Below are 21387 nucleotides of genomic sequence, written 5' to 3'. Positions count from 1 at the left end.
GTCTAAAAATTTTCTATTTATAAAATTTTCATAATTGTAATTTTCAATGGCTGCATGATAAACTATCATATAGATTTTGGAATTGTATCTGATCTCCATAACTTTTTTATAAGTAACTTCGTGATAATGTTTTTACTTATGGAACTTGTTTCCTCTGTTGAATACATTTCTTTGATAGATTTTCAGAATTACTGGGTCAAACAGAGTATAAACATCGTGAACATATGTGAGTGTATGGGTTGTCCACATCTTGCTATGTTGCTTTCTAAAAGTTTGCTCTGGGCCTGGGTGACAGTGATCTCAGAACAAGGCTACTGCAATGGTTCACCTTCTGCTTTCTTGGTGTCTCCAGGTACAACATCCAGGATAAGGACACCTTCTTTGATAATGCCACCCGTAGCCGCATTGTAAGTAAACAAGTTAATCATGTGTGTAACCTGATGTGGTGGGCCCAGGAAGGGGTGGGGAAAGACCAAGTACCCAGTTTGGCAGGGCATCCTCTTGTCCGCCCTGCTACCTGCCATCCTCATTTCCTTGGAGTTGCCTAGCAACTGAGAGGCATGTCCAGGAGCTTTCTAATCCCAGTAGCAAAAGAAATAGCAAACAATTGCCCTCACTCAGTGTTCAGAGGAGTGTCTTCTCTCTAGAGTTGTCTAGAGAGTTGTCTCTAGAGTTGTCTAGAGTTGTCATTTAGACTCTTCTTGGAATCACAGAGCTTGTTGGAACTTTTAGCTAGTCAGGTGACACCCTTGCTTTACAGTTGAGGAAACTGAGACTCTGAGAAGCAATGAATTGAAAAAAAAAATTCATGCAGACTGTTAGTGTCCAAATGAGGACTCATTGCTGGGCCATCATGCTTCTTTCTTCAACCCGAAAGGAGTCCTGTGCATTTCCATGGCAGGTAATTCTAGAGCTAGCCAGTTTGTCCAAAAATAAAATTACTGGACCATTCAATAGAAAGTCAGAATTCATGATCATAGTTGTTCTTCAATAGTCTATTTGACTGTAGAAGTCAAGTTTTTGAAGTCAAGTTTTTGAAGTCAAGTTTTTGCATTTGCGGGGTGATTGACTCCCATCAAAATCTGTATATGGCCTGTACGCCCGTGGCCCCGTCTGAGCTGTAGGGTCTCCATTCACTGATCAGTTTATTCTCTACCCACCTAGAGAGCATTTATGGACAAAGGAGAGAAAGAGGAGCCCAAGGAATGCTACTGTGGAAACATGGCAGTGTGTTTCCATTAATCCTTAGGGAAAAAGTTAAGTTTTAACAGGAGGGGCAATAGAGATTAGATACCTAGCAGAACTTTGGAGTCAATAGGGTGATAAGAAGGATAAGAAGGAACACGTGATCAGAGGACGCTATGACCATGTCCAAGGCACACTGAAAATATGACCTTCACTCTGCAGGATGGTCAAGAAAACACCTCAAGTCCCTTAACTAGTGTTTTAGGATAGATTAAAATGGGCATATGATTTCTTTCATCTTTTTATGGAAAATAGCATAAACTTCTCATTTTTTTTGGTTGAAGTTATTATAAGCCATTTAAATCTCCCTGTGGCTTGGGTCTCAAGTCTGTGGGATAGTTATAGGGTGTTGTGGAGATTACCCAATAATTGCCAAGTGCTTGTAAAATAATACAATGCCACATAAATGCTGTTCTTAATTATTATTGCTGTTAAATGACTGCACTGTATTAAAAGTGAATTAAACATTCTGCTGGAAGTTATTTACTTACCATTTCCTCTTGGTCTGTGGCTCGAATATGGAAGTGTGAATGATGATGGAGTAACACATCTCCCATTCATCTCTTCTGGAAGCTTCTTCCTTCCCCTCCTGCCCTTTTGCCAGTCCACCCCACACTGTGGAAAGGGGAGAAAGAACCTTAAGTTTTGTCTTGGGGTCTACTTTGCCCTGGGGACCTCGCCCACATGTGTAAACATCTTTCCTGTGCCCCCATCTTTGTGGGCATCTGAGCTGCCTAGCTGTTTGTTCCAGAGTAGATTTCCTTGCTGCGCATCTCTTTATAGCCAGGGACAAGCTTGGGACCCATTGGAAGGAACTGTTTGGCCAGGAGGTTTACGCTGGCCCACCTGTGTCCGTTTTCTCTGCAGGGAGTTCTCTGAGCACCCTTCCCTCCTATGTGAGAGACAGAGTGCCCTGCAAGCCCCGTCGTCCAGGGGTTTGTCGGTCCATTTAGGCATGCAGTAGGCATTGAGCAAGCAGCCTGCTGTGTGCCAGGGTGAGCTCGGAGACATGGAGTCTTGGGGAAGTGTCTTGGGGAATATTCTGATTGGGGAGGCAAGATGACGCAGGAGAAAAAGAGAAATAATAATACCAATGGCTAACATGTAGGTGGCCATTTTCCAGTCTACCAAGTGCTTTCATGTTTCCTCAAAGTAACTCTGTGACGTAGCTCCATTACAAAGGCGGCAACGGACCCTCAGGGAGCTGCTCAGGGCCCCTCTGCTAGGAGGCAGGACTAGAACCAGATCCATCTGCTTCCCTGTCCTGTGCTTTCCCCAGCGTGCACTAATCAGGCCTGGTGGAGAGGACACCCTCCTGGCTTTCCCTGAGGTTCCCCCAGAGGGTGCAGACACCCGCCCCAGGGTTGACCCAGGCTCCTCCTCCCTAACCCTCCAGGGGGCGCTGTGGGTCTGGGCTCCCTGGTGGGTTTTTCTTACCTCGTGTAACTGTAGTCAATTTATAGCCCTTTCCTTTCTTAATTTTTTCAGGGTGGAGTGGAGCGGGGGAGTGTGTGTGAGGGGGTTGATCCTTTGTTTCCTCAAAGCACTCAAGTTTGAGTGAGTTTGACATGCAATCCATGAGCCTGGCACATGCTTGTCTTCCCCCTCCCTGGAAATGGGTCCAGTGGCCCGGTCCCCCGCCCGCCGCCCACATGTGGTGATGCATGTGGTCAAGGCCCTCACAGTCCTGCTGTCATCCGTTTTAGGTGCACGAGATCCTGAAGCGCACAGCCTGTTCTCGAGCCAACAACACAATGGGTAAGGACACCTTCCCCCACCCGGGGGCCCAGTGTTGACGGGGTGCTGAGGCGGCCACAGCTGCCTTTTCAACAACGCTCTTGGTGGGCAGCAAAGAACAAAACAAACCAACGCCCCACACAGAGGGGACGAGGCTGCTTTCATTTAGGCTGGGAAACCCTGCTTTGCCTCCAGGAGCAGGGGGCGCCCCATTTCTTGGTGGGGCTGGGGCTGCTCCCCAGACTGTTATATAACTTCTCCCAGACCTTCATTCCAGAAGAAAGACATCGTAGAGGCCCTTTATTCAGCATCACCCCCTCACTTTATGTATGAAGAAACTGACCCCCAGAGAGGGGAATGACTTATCTAAGGCCACACATCAGTCTGAATGTGCCTCTTCAAAGTTTGACATTCTTGTCACCGAATCTGGCCGAATCTGTTTGCCTTGTGGTTTGTTTTTGAAACTTGAGGATATTAGTTTCTAAAGCAGAAACCTCAGCGTTTGGGAACTTGCAGTATAAGGCAGGCAGTCCAGATATGCTGATGGATTATGTGGAAGACACACATGATGGCAGAGGAAAAGAGGTGAGCTTACATCCATAAGTGCATGTCCTTTCCACAGGAATCACTATGCAGGCTGAACTCTCTTTCCAGAGGTGCTACCATCACTCAGAATTGTTTTTAAGAGAACTTCCTTCAGCATATACTCTGTTGTGGCAAATCTTTGTGTTTTGAGGCAGCTTTGAATTGAGAAAGAGCCCAAAGCCATTTAGAGACAAGTCTAGTGAAAAAGGTAGGCATTGAAGCTGCAGAATAATAATAGCGATGACAGCAATAATAGCTAATATTTGAGAGCTTGTTGCGAGGTTCATAAGCTGCCTCAGTACAAGGGAACGGTATTGAAGAAGGAATCAGAATAGAGCAGAAGCTCTCCAGGAGGCTCTTATGTATGACACTGTTCGCTTTGATGTCCTTATTTTGCTACAAAACTCCAAATAATACTAAGTTTTAAAAATCAAATCTTCTATGTGCTGTTATTTGGAGCATGGTGCTGATGAGGCAAGGACATGAGTCAGCGAGGTAGATTAGCCCAGTTCTATTTCATAGAAAGGACTGAAGCTCTCAGTTTGAGCAGCCATTTGTCCTTGATTACAATGACAACACGAGGAGTCAGGAAATCCTAGAAAGTATTTTGTCTTTTCTTATGGCCTCTATCAAAGTTCTTAAATTTACCCTCATTTCTTGACCTGCCTTTTGTCCTCTCGTACCCTCCCCAATTTGACCAAAGCTGCAACCTCAGATGTCATAGGTGACTTCTTCCTTCCCACATTTCATGGCCTTTTTCCTAGTTTTCATCTTCCTTAACTTCCTTCTCAACTTTCTTTTACTGAACCTCCATCTTCTGGGTGTTGGTATCTAGGAAGGGACAACTGATTTAATGAGCTGCTATTGTTCTGTTGCTGCCTTTGGACTACGTGTTCTTTGGTTCCTCTCCCTCTCCCATGTTTTAGATGTTTATCTTCTGCATGTTCTTTTAGCCCCCTTACTCTCTATACACTTGCCACCATGTATTTCTATTTCCTGCTTCTCCCACCAGGTCCAGGGCGGCATTTCCAACTGCCAGATGGGTAACTCCACTGAGATGTTCACCAGAACCTTAAAATCAATATATCAACATGTCCATTTACATCCATTGCCTCTCTCCTTTTCCCTCTCTTTGTCACTCCTGCTTCTATTCCTGTTAATGTGACTACTATCTTCTCTGTTTTAATCATGCTGTTGCCTTTGCCTGAATGTCCTTCCCCCAGTCTCACCCTTACCCATCCCCCGACAAAGAGCACTGTCCCACACATTCTCCTTTAATGACCTCTCGTCTGAACTCGTATCAAACTCAATCTCTTTCTTAAGATCATCTCCTTGATTATCTATGTCCATGGCTTAGACTCCTAAGACAGTGCTTGAGATGTGTCTGCATCATCTTTTATGCCCCAGTGCACCTCGCTGTCTGCCTTGCACATTCTACTTAGTCGTGTTGGTTTAGTGAATTAATTAAGCGTACCGAGCCAGCTAGTTTCATAGCAGTAGCTGATGAGTCCCTGACTTTGTGTGTCCTTGGACAGATGACTTCTCTGCAACTCAGTTTCCTTTTATGTAAAGTGGGGATAATAATATCAAGTTTGAAGATTTTTTTGTAAAAATCAAATAGGAAGCTGTTAATTTGTTGTGTAAATGGGAAAGTTCTTAAAAACTAAGTTTATTTTGGGAGACAGTCTCCAGAGTGTTGTAAGGTCAGTAGAGACCCTCTTCTTTTAACACTGAATTTTTTTTCTTTTGAGGATCTGAGCTTTTTGGTGATGTCTCAATGTCAAACATCTTAAGGCTTTTGTTGTTGTTGAGTAATTTTCAAACATTTTTTTTCTTTTTTGACATTCAGAAAACATTTCTTGAGCACCTGCTATGTGTCACATTATGACATAGAAACTGAGAGATGCCAAGATGAATTTGACCTAATTTCTACCCTTACGGGGCTCTTAGTTTAGCTGTGTGGACAGACATGTAAACTGATAATTATGAGATAATCTGCTAGGTACAATAATAGAGACATGTACAGAGTGCAAAGGGAACACAGAGGGGGGAGCAATTAACTTCCATGTACACGTCTAGGTATCAACGTAAGTTATCTAATATCAGTTTCATAGCCCGAGAGAAAGTAGGCATGTCAGTAATTCTCTTCTCTAATTATAACTGGGTGCAAAGAGGATAAGTGACTTGTCCAGGGTCAAATACTGAGTTACTGTCAGAATTGGGTCTAGAACTTGTATTTCCTTGTTCCACTTCTATTTCCATCATCTTTGGGATGCTACGAACTAGGAGCAGAGTTGGGGTGAGTCTTTGAAGTTTGTTACTACAGGAATAACAGTTATCTAGTCATCAATTTATAGACTCTAGAATTGGAAAGGATAGCCTACCTTCTTTTGACATCTGGTGAATCTGAGGTCCTAGGACACTTCTGCTAGTACCTTGGCAGGGAAACATGGAGAAGTGAGTTTAAGTTCTATCTCCACTAAGTTGTTAGATTGTGGTAGGCTGTATTGTGTCCCTTAGCCTCAGTTTCCCTTCATTTACAAAATGATAAAACATGAAGGGACACTGAGGCTAACAGATGTTGTGAAGTCTCTTAGTGCCATTTTAATATAATTTAAGGCTTAAATAAGCAATTCACTGTACAATACATTTTAAAACCCTATTGTTGATACCTGTATTTCAAGCATGGACATTATGAAAATTAAGTGATGAATTATGTTCTATCTAGATTCTCCATCTATATACTCAACATCTTCATGCAGATGCCCTGAAATCATAATGTGAACCAAAAAGAACATAGAAATTTCCCTTTGGGAGAGCAACACAGCTTCCATCCATCTGACCCAAATCTCAATAGACTCGCTCTCTCAATGTCTCAAGCCATAAGCTATAACACAGTACTGTTGGGTTGACTCTCATACATCTCTAAAATTGGTAAAGGTTTCTCTTCACAGCCATTTTCCTTGTCCGCGTCAACTGCATTTTTTTTTTACCTGAATTACTATCCCAACCACTAAGCCGTCTTTCTATCCCAAGTTTTGCCCATTTTTAACTCATTCTATAAAATGTAGCCTGTGTGAGCTTTTAAAAATGCAAATCTGATTATTTACTGACCTGCTTGAAATGGTAAGATAGATCCATATTTCCCTTAGATAAAATGCAAACTTCTTAGTAGGTACATATAGTTATGGACGTGATTTTCATTTCCCCCCAAAGTCATACACTTGAGCCCTATCTCCATCCCCACCCCCACAAAAAGTAAAGTCTGGCAGTTCCACAGTAGCTGCTGCTGATTTACTAGCTTTGTAACAAGGGACATATGACTGAACGTCTCTGCTTCCTAGCAGAGGAGAACCCTGAAGGCCAATTTTCAAGTTGTTTGACTTCTGCCTAGGAAAATCAAGTCCTTTCTAAGCTCTTTGGCCAATCTAAACCATCTTACCTAGAAGATCAGGAAGAATGAAAAATATGATAACACTGTGAATGTCATGGTAATATGGACCTTTGAGCCATGGGGTAAATTTTGATTTCGTTGCCCTTCTCTCTGGTTGTATAGAGAAGCACAAAGGGCATAGACTTGACTTAGATTCTTCCAGATAATTGTTGCTTCATAAAAAGAAGGAAAAAGGGAGAATAGGACAGTGCTTGGAACTGTTTCCCAAGGTATTTTTATTGATCCTTCACCCTTGAAATTAACTTTTATATGGTCATTACTTTTGTGAGTAACTTACAAAGCTTTATTCCCCTTCCCATTGTACCCAATTACAGTGGAAATTAAAGGATGGGAAAAATAAAGGTTAGAATTAGAAGATGGAAAATATACTAAAGATAATTCAGAAATACTCCCATTTATTTAGTATTATCAATTTTTTTCAGTGTAGAAAATACATTGTTTTGAATGCCTACTTTTGCAAAGCAAGGAGCTATATACAAGTTGTATGTATTGAATTATTTATATTCCTGTCTTGTTCCATAAAATTTCTGAAGTGGCTTACAAGAAAAACAATAAAACGGCAGAATATAAATAATAAATTAAAAAATAAGAACCAGGAAAAGCACAAATTAAAATAGAATGTCAGAACTCAGAGAGAAAAATAGAATACAACCATTCAAACCATAAGGCCCTCTCGTTTCCGCATTTGGGCTGCATATTTGACCTTGAGCCAAAGTGAAAGGGGAATATGGTTAGTAGCACTTGATGTCCTCAGCGACATCTTTCTGTGTAGACATTTTTCTAAAATCTCTCATGCTATTCTCTGCTTTTTTATATAGATCAACATATATTCTGTATGTAAATGCACATACAACCTTTTCTGATTATTCAGGATCATCACTAAAAACATAAGTTTATTTATTTATTTTTAAAAATATTTCCTCAAGCATCATCAGAGTATTACTAAAGTTGTTTGCCCCACACTCTCTGATTTCTTGAATTTTTGACTCTGGTAACCTCCCCTCTTGAGGTTTTCTATATCAGTTTTGTTTTGTTGTTTGGGAGACAGAAAAACAAGCTTGTAAGAATTTGGGGTAAAGAGAGAGTGAAACTGCATTGAGGGAAGGTCTGGAGGCTTCTGCTGTGGTTTAAGGTATATAACATTAGGAATAGGTTTTATGAAATCTAGATGCTTTTCTTCTGGGTTCTCTGTCGTGAGGACTGAGATAATCAGATGAGAGACCTCTGTACAAATAAGGTACAAGTAACCAAATAATAAGTTACAAGGTACAAGTAACCAAATTACTGTAACCAAATAATAAGGACCCCTTGCAAGTAAAGTGTATTGTGGCACTTTCCAAGCGTATTTCCAAAAGTGTATTTCCAAGGCACTTTCACACTTATTATTTCATTTGGTCCTTTAAATTACCCTGCAAAGTTCAACAGATGTTAACTAATTTCACAACAGAGAGATGATGATGTGCCCAAAGTTAGAGATTCAGAGCCATAACTGAACTTTTTTTTTTTTTTTGGCTTTTTTTCATTGTTCTTTAATCAGTTAATAAATGGATGAAGTTATTGGGGAAGGTTTCTCAGAGAGTTGGAAGCTGAGGTCTTCCCAATGTTTCATCTATTCATTCATTCAATAAATATTTATTGAGCACTTACTATGTCATTCATATTCTAAAACTAGGGAATAGAGTAGTGAATCCAACAGCCACAACAGAAACCAATCCTTGTCTTTATGGGACTTACTTTTGAGGTAATATTTGAGAAGAGGAAATAAGCCACATGGCTGTCTAACAAGAGAGATACATGAAAAGAAAGTAAATAATAGAAAGGATATGCGGAGGGCCACTCCAGAGAATCAGTTAGGGTCCCAACAGGAACAAATGACACACTCAAATCAGGAAAATTCAGCATGGGACTATTAATAGAGAAACTATTTGTAAAGGATGGGATGGGGAATTTCTCTCTTATTTACCCCTGGAAGTGAGGGCTTATGGACTAATGTACACATGATGTTCAGAGACTAAATATATTAGTGACGTTCGGTTCTGCATAATGGTGGTAGCACGTGAGGGATCACACACTTGGCCCAGACCCATGATGCCTTCTTAATCATGACGTAGGGTCAGCAGTCAGGACCCTGGGAGTTTACCCCATCACGAAATGCCTTTCAAGTGCATTTACCATGGAAAGAAATGCAAACCTCCTTGATCATGTCAGAAGAGGACAGACACCTTTCCTGCTCCTTCATGTGGAAGTTATTGTTGCCTTTTCATGGACAGAAAAATTACAGATTGATGGAGCTACATTTTCATAGACATTTTGGTGTCAGAGCATTTACACAAATGTATGCTTTGGGCATCTCCTCTCCCCACTCAGGAGACGATGTCTTAATTATTTTGACCGAAGCCAGACCATGTTGTGTGTTGTAAACATCTGGTTTATCATTCATCCAGCTGAACTGGTTTATATTTTGTTAGAAGAAAAGGCTTGGGATTAAAGGCATTTAAGTCATTAAGCACATGTCAAGACAATTTGGTGATGGGTAAATATAGTCTCTGGTAAATGCACCGTCTGGGGGCTCTGGTTTAGATTTATGTCCGGCTGGAGTACAGGGATGAAAGCATTATGCCGGGTGGACTGGGCCCTGTTCTGGGGGGATCAAAACCAAATGGGTTTTCAGGAGTTCAGCATCGTTCCTCTAAGTACCGGTCCCAATGGAGCAAAGTTTTCTTTGAGTTTGGCCTGGAGGGAATAGAGCTGTAGTCCCTGTCACCCAGTGTCACTTGCAGATTTAATGAGACTCTCTCTGGGAGGCAGCCCATAAACTGTGCTTTGATTGAGCCCTTGTGTCCGGGAAACCAGAGATGTCTTGGAAACTAAATGCTGGGGCTCAGGTTTGTGTTGTGAGTGTGTGTTTTCAGGTACCAGTGCTGGGCCTGAGCCCACCCTGCCCTGTGCCTTGGATGCAGAGGATGGATGTTGCTGGGCCTGGCTGGATCAGGCGGTGCCGAGCTGTGGTCAGCGCCAGGCAGAGAGGAAGCACAAGCTTCCTTTGGGGATTACTGTTCGAACAGCAATAGGCAGGAAGTACCTGGTGATTTGATGGGACTTAGGGATCAGGGAAGTGGTCCTCAGTGAGGTATGCTTTGTTTGGGTTGAGGCACTGCTTCTGTCTGTGGGCAGAGGAAAGAAAAATGTCCTCCATGCTTTCTCCTTCTTCCCGGCCCCCCTTCTGGGAGTAATAGGACGAGAGGTTGGGTCTGTCTCTCCCTGGGTCTAGAGCAGAGAGGAAGGGCTATAGACGTGATCCTAATGAAGAAAGCTGTGCTGTTATGGCCAGATGGATGGTGCGTGATGGAACCAATTAGCCCATTTTTGCTGAAAAGAAAGGAAAAAATTCAGAATTTCAATTTTCAAAGCAGAGACTCTTTTTAAAAAAAAACGTTTGATTATTTTCTTCTTCTTTCAAACTGATTTCCATGCTTGTTTGGGGGTAGAATCTTGGTTTCTGAAGTCTGTGGCTGAATTGAGAGGCCCAAACAATTCCCATTCTTGGGTGAAGTCGTGGATGTACAGTTACTCTTCCACTTGCCTCCCCGCTCCCAGTTCCTCCCTCTTTTGTGTCCTATTCCCTTGCTCTGACCTGTAGATGCTGATTTGGATCACCCATGTGACACCATCAGAAAAAGAGGAGGACATGGGGACAGAGACACATTCCCTGACAGTATGTAGGGACTATGGCTATCTGGGTAAGGATGGCATGCATCATATTGGCCCCAAGGCAAAGAACCATTTGTTGGGCTTCCTCTCTTAGGAAGTGGCCCAATGACCTGAAGTTTAAAATCTCTGCATCAGCTTAGGTTACCAAAGAAAATTGGAGTAGTGAGGGAGGTGGGTGCCTGTGATAAATGGGAAGAGACACTGAGATAAGTTTAGCCATAGGGTGGTTACTCTTGACAACTATTATCGCTCTGTGTTGCAGCAGTGAATTAGGTGCCATAAGAGACACAGGTGAGAGGGGTGTGCTCTCTGACCTCAGGTACCTTGTAGGCCTTCGGGGGCACAAAACAATCAGCAAAGTCCTAGAAGTGAAGTGAGCTACTCAGTTGAGGCATGCAGCTCCGAGGAAGCTTTAGTTGAAATGAGAGGTGGGGGGGACACATTAGCTCTCCAATGATCTTTTAGTGGATCTGGCCACAGGACCCAGGAATTCAGGTTGTCAGCCTAATGCTCTCAGACTGGGCTACTGGGCTTAGCAAATCTGAGAATTAGCAGAAGAGTTCAACACCTGTTTAACTTTTCCCGTACAGTTTTGGGACTGGCTTCAGGGTGTACACTGCTGCCGTGGCAACCATGGGTGTGCATGCGGGAGTGTGGGGGTGGGGTGGGGTAGTGTGCTGTGGAGAGCCATACCCGCCTGCCTGTGATGCTTCAGCTTCTATCCATGTTGACAGCCCTTTTGTAGCTTTGAACTCCCCCCACCCCCTCCTGATGTGGGACTGACTCCTCCCCTTGATTATTGTAGGGCGGCTTCACATGGCTGTGGTTATGGTTCTTGAACTGATTAATGATGCTCAGAGTGAAACTGTAGTCTTGTGAGGAGGACAAATCTGCAGCTCATTGAGCCTTGGGGCACCCCTCCCCCATACCCGCAACTCACTTTACCTACCCTCTGATCCCCCTACTTTCCAGAGTTATTTCTGGTGTTTTATGTTTATGCCAAGGAAGAAGTTTAAAATCTGGAAAGAACTGGCCCTTTGGTAACTGTGCAGCACCAAACACTCAGCTCTCAATTCATTGGAAGATGGACACTTCCGCTGAGAGCCCCCTGTGGCTTCCCAAGGGATTTTGCTTCTACTTGGGGCCCATGTCTGGTCTTTCTGGCATCGAGCCTCCTAGAACTGAGGCAAATAGGGGCAAGGTTTAAGGAAGCGGAGGTTGATGGAGGAGAGAGGATTGTTCGAGAGCCTCTGTAGTCTCTGAGCTTGTGGGTGCGGCGTTGGGTAGGAAGGGGAGGTGGAAAACCATGAATTTTAATGAGTAGTTGTTGTCTAGATTTGTTATTCAAACTTGTTCATCCAGAGCCCTGAAAATGCAGATTACTTAGAGTTTGGACATCACAGTGTTTTCCTCCAAAACCAATTTTCTCATCTCATCTCACTAATACCACAGTCTCTCTGGAAAGAATGGCTCAGGCCAGAAAGCATATTTGAGATAAGGGAAATCACCACGTACCAGAGACTTGCCCTCCTCCCCATCTCCGTGATTAAATGTGCCGCCTGGCACTGCAGGATCCTTGATACTGTGAGTTAGTGAGAAACAATCTCTTCCATCAGGGACCTAGTGATCCAGGACAGACTATCCTGAGTCAGATAGAACATACAGACCACGTCATAGTCTCTGAATCAAACCACGAATAAAACAAGTAAATAACGATGCCTCGACGCTGAGCAGAAGACTCAGTTGTGAGTATATTGGAGTAACAGGGACAGAGCCATTCATTCATTTAACATATACAGGGTTGCTGTGTGCAAGTGCTATGAAATACTGTTGGGAATTAAAAAATGAACGCCTCGTGTGGTTTTCAAACTTTGGGGTCTCAGGACTCCTTTATATTTAAAAAAAATTATTGAGAGCACCCAAAGGGCTTTTGTTTAGGAGGGTTATATCGATCAATATTTATTGTATTAGAAGTTAAGACTGAGAAACTTTTAAAGTACACGAATACACAAGCCCACATTCCATTAGCTGCGAAGGGGATAATGTCATCACATGTCACAAAACTGCACTGTTACACTCGTGAGAGAATAGGAGTGACAAAGCAAATAATGTCTTAGTACTATTATAAAGATAGTTTTGACCTTCTGAATCCCCTGAAAGGCCCATGGGGACTCCCAGGGTTCCCCAGACCGCACTCTGAGGACTACTGCCCCACTGCCCCCATCTCAGGGAGCTCAACATCCACAGAGAAGTGACGGACAGTAATAAGCACGGCTGTGAAGGAACAGGAAGGTGCTAGAAATGAGTTCCGAAAAAGTGCTGTGGGATGTTCTGGCATATACCTTTATTAATCGTAATTACAGTAATTCACATAGTCATTCTTACGCTATCACTGAGCACAGATATTCTCAGCTGACGTTGGTGGCTCTGGAGGTGGTGGTGGGGGAGGAGAGTTATCAGACTGGAGGGATCTGAGTGTGTGAGGACTGGAGGAATATGAAGTTTGAGCCATGTGTCTGATATTAAAATGTAACCTTTGTATTTGGGAAATGAAAAAATACTGCTCTTACACTAAGAACGGAAGCTTGACGAAAATGTCTAGACTGGGTGAATATAGAGGAGAACGTGTGCGTGCTTCTCAGCTGAGAGGTGGGTGAGGGTTTACTATGCATCAAAAGACAAAGGATAAGAGAGAAACCCCTGCCCTCGAGTTACCATTTTCATCTTCCTTTCTTCCATAGGTATTAACTCTCTGATAGCAAATAATATCTACGAGGCTGCCTACCCACTTCATGACGTAAGTACCATTTCTGTGGACTTGTTCCCCCTAGTCTTCAAAAGGTTGAAAACCATAGGCAACGCAGCAGGTGGATCTATGCAAGGCAAGGCAGGAGTGAATCATGACATTAAAATATGCGGGCTGATCCTGGACTACTCATGGCTGACAATAAGCCCCAGTTTGATTTTTGCCAATTGTCTCAAACTATCTCTCCAGTTATTTCCCCAATGGCAACATGAATTGCTTTTGTTTGAGCTTCCCCTGTACTCCCTGCCTGAGTTTAGGGGCGGGGGTGGGGGGGTAAAAGGGTGGGGAGGTGGGGGGGTGGGGGGTACGGAGGGTGGGGGGAGAGGGAAGTGTGAGAAGACAGACAAGATTTGCAAGTGGTTAAAGGGAGGAATTGGTGAAGGTGGGTGGATGGTGGTGGAAGAGAAGTCTACAGCCTGGGTAATACACAGCCTGGATTGTCAGACCTTATATGATTGAAAGTGATGTTTTGTATGTGATAGGTCTATGTGGATGTGAAATTCCTCATCCTTAATATGCAAATATGTGTCAGATTTTTTTTTTTTTAACTTTAACATTTTTGAAGGAAATCACTCAAAATTCCTTATGCTATTGTTTGGTTAACTAAAGAAGACCGAGATTATAATTAAAGCTTTTCTTGAGTGGAGTAATGTTATAAACATGCCACAATACAATGCAAGGACATTCTCCAAGACAGTTCATGAACTTCACTGGCCCCTGAACTAAATGCGCCCACCTCTGCATTGCTTATTTGATTGGTCACATCTTTAGCCTGGGTCACAGAGTTGTGCCAAAGGAGGCCACCAAAGTGGGGATCCCTGAGTGCCCGAAGGAATTTCCCAGATGACAGCCTTCTCCTCGCTGACATCTTTGCTGTGGGCATATGCGAGGTTAGGCTCTGCCACTTGTGGAAAGGGGCGAGCATGACGTGGCACAGGGTGGTTTCCTGTGATGTGCTCGCCCACGTACAGACACAGCCTCTGCAGTTGCGTCTGCCGTGAGGAAGCACACTCCGAGCTCTGGAGCATCTGAGGAGAGCGTGTTTGTGTGAGAGGCTGTCCACAGGAAACATTGCAAGTGTTGATGACTTAGGAAGTGGAACCTTGGTTCCTTACCTTGTCATGTTTTTGACCTTCCTCAAATGAGAGTGAAAGAAAGGGATGACATCAGAAAATAAAAAGGAAAATCCTTTCTCGGTGTATAATAATTCCACCAGCTTTATCCAGCACCCCTTTCTCTCCTACAGGGTGAATATGATAGTCCGGGGGATGACATGAATGACAGAAAGGTAAGCCGGCCTTCTGCTGCACTGAGTGCGTGGAGCACAGAAGACCATGGGTGGCTGTGGAACTAGACAGAAGTGTCCTATGTTCAATTTACCTGCTTATATATGTTTGAGCAGTTCTTCTCCAGCTCCCTGCCTTCCAGGCAATTGGGAATGTGAGGGTCATTTCTGGTCATTGACATAACTGTGTATATGGGGGAGCTGATGGTATTTAGTGCCTGGTGGACCAGTGACACCAACCATCCTGAAATATATCCAAAGTCCCACACAGAAGCATTAGTCCCACCCCCTGATGACAAGAGGACCTTAACTGAGAAACAATAAAAGTCCAAAGTCCTTCATTGATAGATGGGGAAACTGAGACAAATAAAGAATTGGGCACCTTGTCCATGATAATACTGCCACAATGAACAGAGGTGGGACTTGGAACGACTCTGACTCTCAAGTCCAGCATCCCTGTAAACATTATTACTCATTATCTTTTTTAGGGGGACATCTTTAAGTTCTTTCTATCCTCTAGGCAGACAAGTGGGGTATTACAGACGAGAAATCTGAGGGAGAGGGAGGCTCATTCATATTGTGCATTCAGATGGCTAGGAATGAGAGGTTATAGTTAGGGGAGGGATAAGGTCCCTTTGGAAGGCTCTCTTCTGTGCCAAGCACAGCCCTGACTGGACAGCTCTCTCCCTAGCCCTCCACCTAGATCCCGTGTCTTCTGTTTGCTGATACCCTGGGACTATGGGCGTGCTGCCCCTCCCAGGCATGAAATGGTGCTCTAAGGATCACCCAGCCTCCTTAGAGGTGACTGCCCATCTGGTTGTCAGCCCCTTCATGCCATTCTTCTACCCAGCGTCTCCCAGCCTTCAGCAACTCTGATGAGCAAAGGTGGGAGGGGTGAGGAATTGAAGCCCAAGAAGTTTCCCTCCCCCCAACTCTGTTGTCTGGAAAATCATTCATCCCCCAAGTTGCCTTTTGAGCAGCCTTCTTTTTATCCTGCCTATTAGTCCCTGTTATGAAGTGTTAAGTATTAAAAACATAAAAGGTCTTTTCCAGAAATACTGCTGTGATTGCTTACACATGTCCCCTCTCTGCCTGCCCAGGGAATCTGCTGTAGTATTTCGATGTCTTAACCTCATCTGTTTTCTATCTGATGCTAATAGTCTCGGTGTTTAATTTCCTGAAAAGTCCTGGATCAGATTTAAAGGAAAGGAGGAAGCATTTCTCCCCACATCTCACCTCCCTCACCCCAACCATTTTCTGCCCTCCCACTCTCTAATTTCACATTCCTCCCCTTTAAAAAGTGATCACCACCATTGCCCACCTATGAAACCTCCTGCTGGGTGGGTGGTGAACCAGCTTGTCAAGGCAGAGCACTTTACAGGAACATTCCAGAGACCAGGAACACACAGCAACTCATGGGAGAAATCAGCCAGCCCTCTGTTTATCTGCACAGAGGCAGAGAGAAGTAAACTGCAGATTATCCAAAATATATGTGTATTTGTCTTTGCAATGATGCTATATTATTATTAACAACAAAACCTTTTAACAACACATTTTCCTCCAGGAAATGTTTTGCTGAGGCCAATAGAATTATTGCACCATAATTATTGCACCACAGTTATTGCACCAGTATGCACCATAACTTGTCAGATGGGCAGAATCTGGGAGGCAGGGAGAGACCAGCTAGAACGGAAATGTATCTTGGTGTGTAATTCCCAAAGATGATGTCAAAAAGATGTTCCTCGGTGAAGGTGGACGAGTGCCTTGGAAAGACAAGAGGCCCCTTTTTTTGTGGCTTTTCTTGGGTTTGCTAGTCAGTCCTGGTGTCCTTGTTTTCCTCTGCCAAGGTCATGGTTAGGGAAATACACTGTGCTATGATGAAGGATAAGAGAAATCACGAATGAGAGACAAAGCTTTTTACTGTCCACGTGGGTTGGGAAATTGATAGCCAGCAAGGTGAGGAGATTGGTTCCGATGTCCATACATGTCTGTCAGATTAGGACTGAAACCCTGGTCAGTGCTCTGTAGCATGGTTAACACAACTTCTTATGTATGGCGAGGGGAATTCTCAGTACAGTGCAGGGCTCCTTCCTGCACTGTAGATGGCTAGAGGCCTAAAAGGTATCTTAAAGAGAAAAGAGCCAAACCCTCTGAATACATGCAGCATATTTATTTGTTTGTATTACATTAGCATAGTCTACTCTTCTTTGGGAAGGTGCAAAGATTTTGCAAGATTTTGGTTGGGTGCAAAGGAGAACCCTTGAATTTGTTGTTGGAGGATGTGGAGAAGGTTTGGGAGCTACAGCAAGGGGTTTCCTCTTTGGGGGCCTTTTGGGATCATTTGCAAGGGCATCTCCAGCTGCCCATCCTGCCAGTACCTGGATGTTCTCCTTTACTCTTCCCTGCAATTTGTGGCTATTTCCATGATTTCCCTGAGGCCCAGGCTCCTCGTACACAGATCCCAGGCAAGCCCAGAGGCCCTGGAGAATGCAGTCTCCTTTTCCAGCTTGCCTCATGCAGTTGTCTCGATGCACTCAGCCCCAGCTAGTGGCTGGAGGTCTCTCTTTCTCTCTCCCTCCCTCTGGAGCACAGAGGTGTCCCACCTTCCTAGAAAGCAGGGCAGCAGGAAGAGGCAGCAGCATGGGTGTGTTTGGGTCCCTCCTTGCTGCCAGCAGCCACCCAGTTCCACAGTAGCCAGACCTGCCTATTTTTCTCGAGGATCCCAGGGGAGTGACTGTCAGCATCCTCTGAGAGCTATGTGACCCCCCTGGCTCCCAGGGGTTTCCCCACCCACTTATAGGGGGAACCCAAGGCACAACATTAGAGTGTTTTTAAAACCTTGGTCCTGGATTTTCCAGCTTTTGCAAATGATTGTCTACTCTGTGGATGGTTATGAAGTGACCAGAAAAAGGTGTGCAAAGAATCAGTCCTGTCTTTGTGACAAAAAAGCCACCTTTCTTGGTGTCACTTGAGGATTCCTTTTCCCATCCCGCACAACTTCCACTGTACTAATGGGAAGACCTGGATAGTTGAAGTGACTTGCCAAAAGTTCAAACAGGTCATTGCAGGATCTAGGAGTAGAATTCCGTTCTTTCCCACTGAGGTCCATCCTATCCCATCAATGCCTGTATGTTGGCTACAGCTGGCACCTTTCTGTCTGTCACAGGTCCAGCTGCTTTCTGAGGAGCTTGTAGCCTCAGAGAATGCCATGAGTCTCAAATATCTTGCTGTGCTCTGGCATTGCAGATGGTTTTAACAGTTGGGTTCCTTTATAGTCTCATGAAATACTTAAGCCGCCGAGGAATCACTGTCAAATATGATCCCTTGGGAGCAGAGCTGGCCACTTGGATGCTGTGATCCATCAGGTGGGGCGGTCTCTGGGGGTTGTTGCTTCTTTCCATAAAGGTTTGCAGTCAGACTGACACGCCTGATTACTCCCGGTGCCTCTGAAATCAGGCACTGTCCACTGCGAAAGAGCTGCAGACCCTTCATGCTCTACTTGCAGGCATGGCCAGTGGGTGCAGAGGACATGGTGTCGCTCTAAGGGAGGAAGCGGATTTGCTAAGAGCTTTGTTAGAAGGTTCTAGACCCTGCAAGTTTGAAGGGATTGTTACAAGTTACTGCAGATGCCCTTCTGCACTTGATCACACCATGCTCATCACCATGGGGCCAAGATTCCAGGACATGCCTCCCTTCACCCTGACTGCTCGTCTGTGCTGGGGTTTGGCACGATCCGCTTGGTCTCTTAACTGTGTGTAATTGTACATTTGTAAAGCTAGGGAAGGGTCTAGAGTACTCTCCACCCTTCTCCCTGCCTCCCCTGCAAGGATGTGTGAGCTGGCCTGGGCAGAGCCACACGGGCGTCCAGGCAAGACTGCTGCGTCACTTCCCAGACTTGCTCCGTAGCTCCATCTCTCCTGCAGGGCTGCCTAGTGATTTCCTCCTCTGTGTCCATCCAGACTGTCTGCCATCGAGCTCCAACAGCTCTCTTGGCTCATCCCCATCTATCTCCACAAACAACGGATATAGCTCTGTGCTTACTGGGTACCACACTAGAAAGGGACTTCCTGGAGGTTTTTTATGGCAGATCCAAGATCCAACCAGGAGTCAGTCTTGTGAGCTTGGCTCTCAGTTTGAGCCTGAGCCAGCTGAGCCATATTGGCTTCTTGAAGCATTTTCGGTTTTCCCCTCCAGGGCAGTGGTAGGTTGGTGTTCTCAGGCTCAGGTTTTGGCTGAACAGGTGACTTAGACAGGCATTTTCTCTAGAGGCCAGAGCCTATGAGGCGGGTTGTGACGTCCCACAGCCCTCAAGGGAGGAGGCCTTGCCCGTATCTCCTGACGCAAGCTGGCCTCCCTTGGGGCCACAAATGATGTTACTGCGACAACCACATGCTGGAGAGTCCAGGGTTTGCACTGGGGAGAGAGAATAAAAACCCAGGGCAGGAGAAACACTTAACATGAGGGGGAGGAGGAGATGTAATAATAACAATAAGATTCGTAGGAGCCACCTGCCTGGAATGAACAGCATCGAAACTCATAAATTCAGACCTTTCTCTGCCCATCATGCTCTGTGTTATCCCTTTTTGTGTCTGGGTTTCCTACTTTGCAAATAGTGACAACTTTGGGGGCAATTTGCTTTATCAGGATAGGTATAGTTTCTGGTTCTATCTTTTGGTTGTTTGGAGAGATTATGACAGTAAAAGTCTGTAGCCATTAAATAGGAATGCCACTTCTTGTTTCAGTTTTCATTTCATATCTTTAAAGATTCTTAGATTAAAGGATAGCTTCTTGTAGGGCTGATGTTCAACTGGATATCCAAAATGCCTGATGAGAGTAGCTTTTCCTTGGCAGGATTCCATGAGACTTCTGTGTGATGTGTAAGGAGATGTGATGTGTAAGGAGAATACAGAACACAACAAGGTAGCAACTGTAGTATGGATCTGTCAGTTCTAGACATATAATTGGATTCTGTGCTAATATCTGTTCAGCATGGACATCTAGATGATGTCTAATGATGGTTTATTACCAAATCACTCCATTTACTTGTGGATAATCTGTGAAGCTCACTGGCCAGGTGTTTGAAACGAAATGTGGTTTGCCCTTGGGACTGATACGTAGGTTTTGTCCACGTGCCAGTTCTACTAAAGTTGCCATCACAAGATAGTATGGCCTGATGTGTTTAATGCATCGTTTCCTCCCTGAACCTCTAGAATGTGTTCCACTCAGGTTTTGCCCCCACCCGCCACTGAAACTACTCTTGTCAAGGTCAGTGACTTGAAGGTCACTGAATCCAATGGGTGCTTCTCCATTTTCATCTGAACTGACCCATCAGCAGATTTGGCACAGCTGGTCATTTTCTTCTTATTAAAACCCATCATCCCTTGGCTTCCTGGACACTACATACTTCTGGTTTTCCTCCACATCACCGCCTACTCCTCTGTCTCTTTTGCTCTTCTTTATCATCCCCTTGACCTCTAAGCTTTGGAACACCCAGGTCCCCGAAATCAGGCCTCTTCCCTACCTGTTCTCCCTTCCTTGGAGAGTGCAGCCCTCATTTAATGACTTTGCAAATCATCTCTTCTCTGATAACTCCAAATTTGCATCTTCAGTCTGAATTCTCCTTTAAACTCCAGACTTTTATATCCAGCTGCTTACTCAGTATCCCCACATGGATGCCTAAAGGGCATCTGAAATGAGCACATCTCAAACTGGTTCCATCCTTTCTAATCTATTCCTCCCACAGTCTTTATCAATTCGGTAAATGGAATGACGATTTACTCAATTGCTCAGGCCAAGTTCTCATGTTTTTTCCCCCTTCTATCTCCAATCCAACAGTAAATCTATTGACTCAGCCTTTAAAACATAAGCAGAGTCAATGACTTCTCACTACTTCTCCCACCACCTCCATGGGTCAAGCCATGATCGACTCTTCCCTGGACCACTGCAATGGCCCCTCCACTCCTGTGCCAGCTCGCAGTCTATTCTCCACCAGCAGCCAGAGTGAGCTACCTATAATCTGAATCATTTGTCCCCCATTGCCCCAAATCTCCTAATGGCTTCCTTAAAAGTCCAAAGATTGTAGCACGGCCTAAAAGTCCCAGACTTTCTGCCAGTACTTAAGGCCAGTACTTTCTGACATTATCTTCCATTATTGTCCCCATATTCTGCCCCAGCCACACACTCCCCTGTTCTTCCCAGGACGTATCACATGTACTTTTCTTCAGGGTCTTTACCAAAGAAGAATGTTCTGCCTGCAACACTCCCCCATTTCCTTCAGGTCTCAGCTCAAATGTCACCACTTCAGAGAGATCGTACCTTGTCATTCTATCTAAAATAGCACCCAATCCTATTCACCTCCTTCATATTCTACTCACTTATCTTGATTTATTTTTCTCCATGGCATTTATGTCTTATATGTTTATATTATGTTTGTCCCCACAGACTAGGGTGTAAGCTCCATGATAGCAGCAACTGCGTTTGGTTTACTGCTGTATCCAATGTCTGGACAGTGCCTGGCACATAGTAGGTGTTCAATAAATGGTTGTTAAATGAGTGAATAAATGA

General features: G+C 44.3%; 1 protein-coding gene across 1 annotated transcript in view; it reads left to right on the top strand.

Moving 5' to 3' along the window:
• ANO2 (anoctamin 2) overlaps nt 1-21387 on the top strand; it is a 309723-nt gene that overhangs the window by 104002 nt on the left and 184334 nt on the right. Inside the window, exons 6-9 of the mRNA XM_081059630.1 lie at nt 353-407; nt 2952-3003; nt 13474-13529; nt 14785-14826. Of these exons, the coding sequence (XP_080915756.1) occupies nt 353-407; nt 2952-3003; nt 13474-13529; nt 14785-14826 (205 nt within the window). The remainder of the gene's footprint in view (nt 1-352; nt 408-2951; nt 3004-13473; nt 13530-14784; nt 14827-21387) is intronic.

This window comes from Rhinolophus hipposideros (assembly GCF_964194185.1).
Source record: "Rhinolophus hipposideros genome assembly, chromosome: 9".
NCBI lineage: Eukaryota > Metazoa > Chordata > Mammalia > Chiroptera > Rhinolophidae > Rhinolophus > Rhinolophus hipposideros.
Note: the sequence above shows the minus strand (reverse complement) of the source record. Positions and strands in the feature narration are given on the sequence as shown.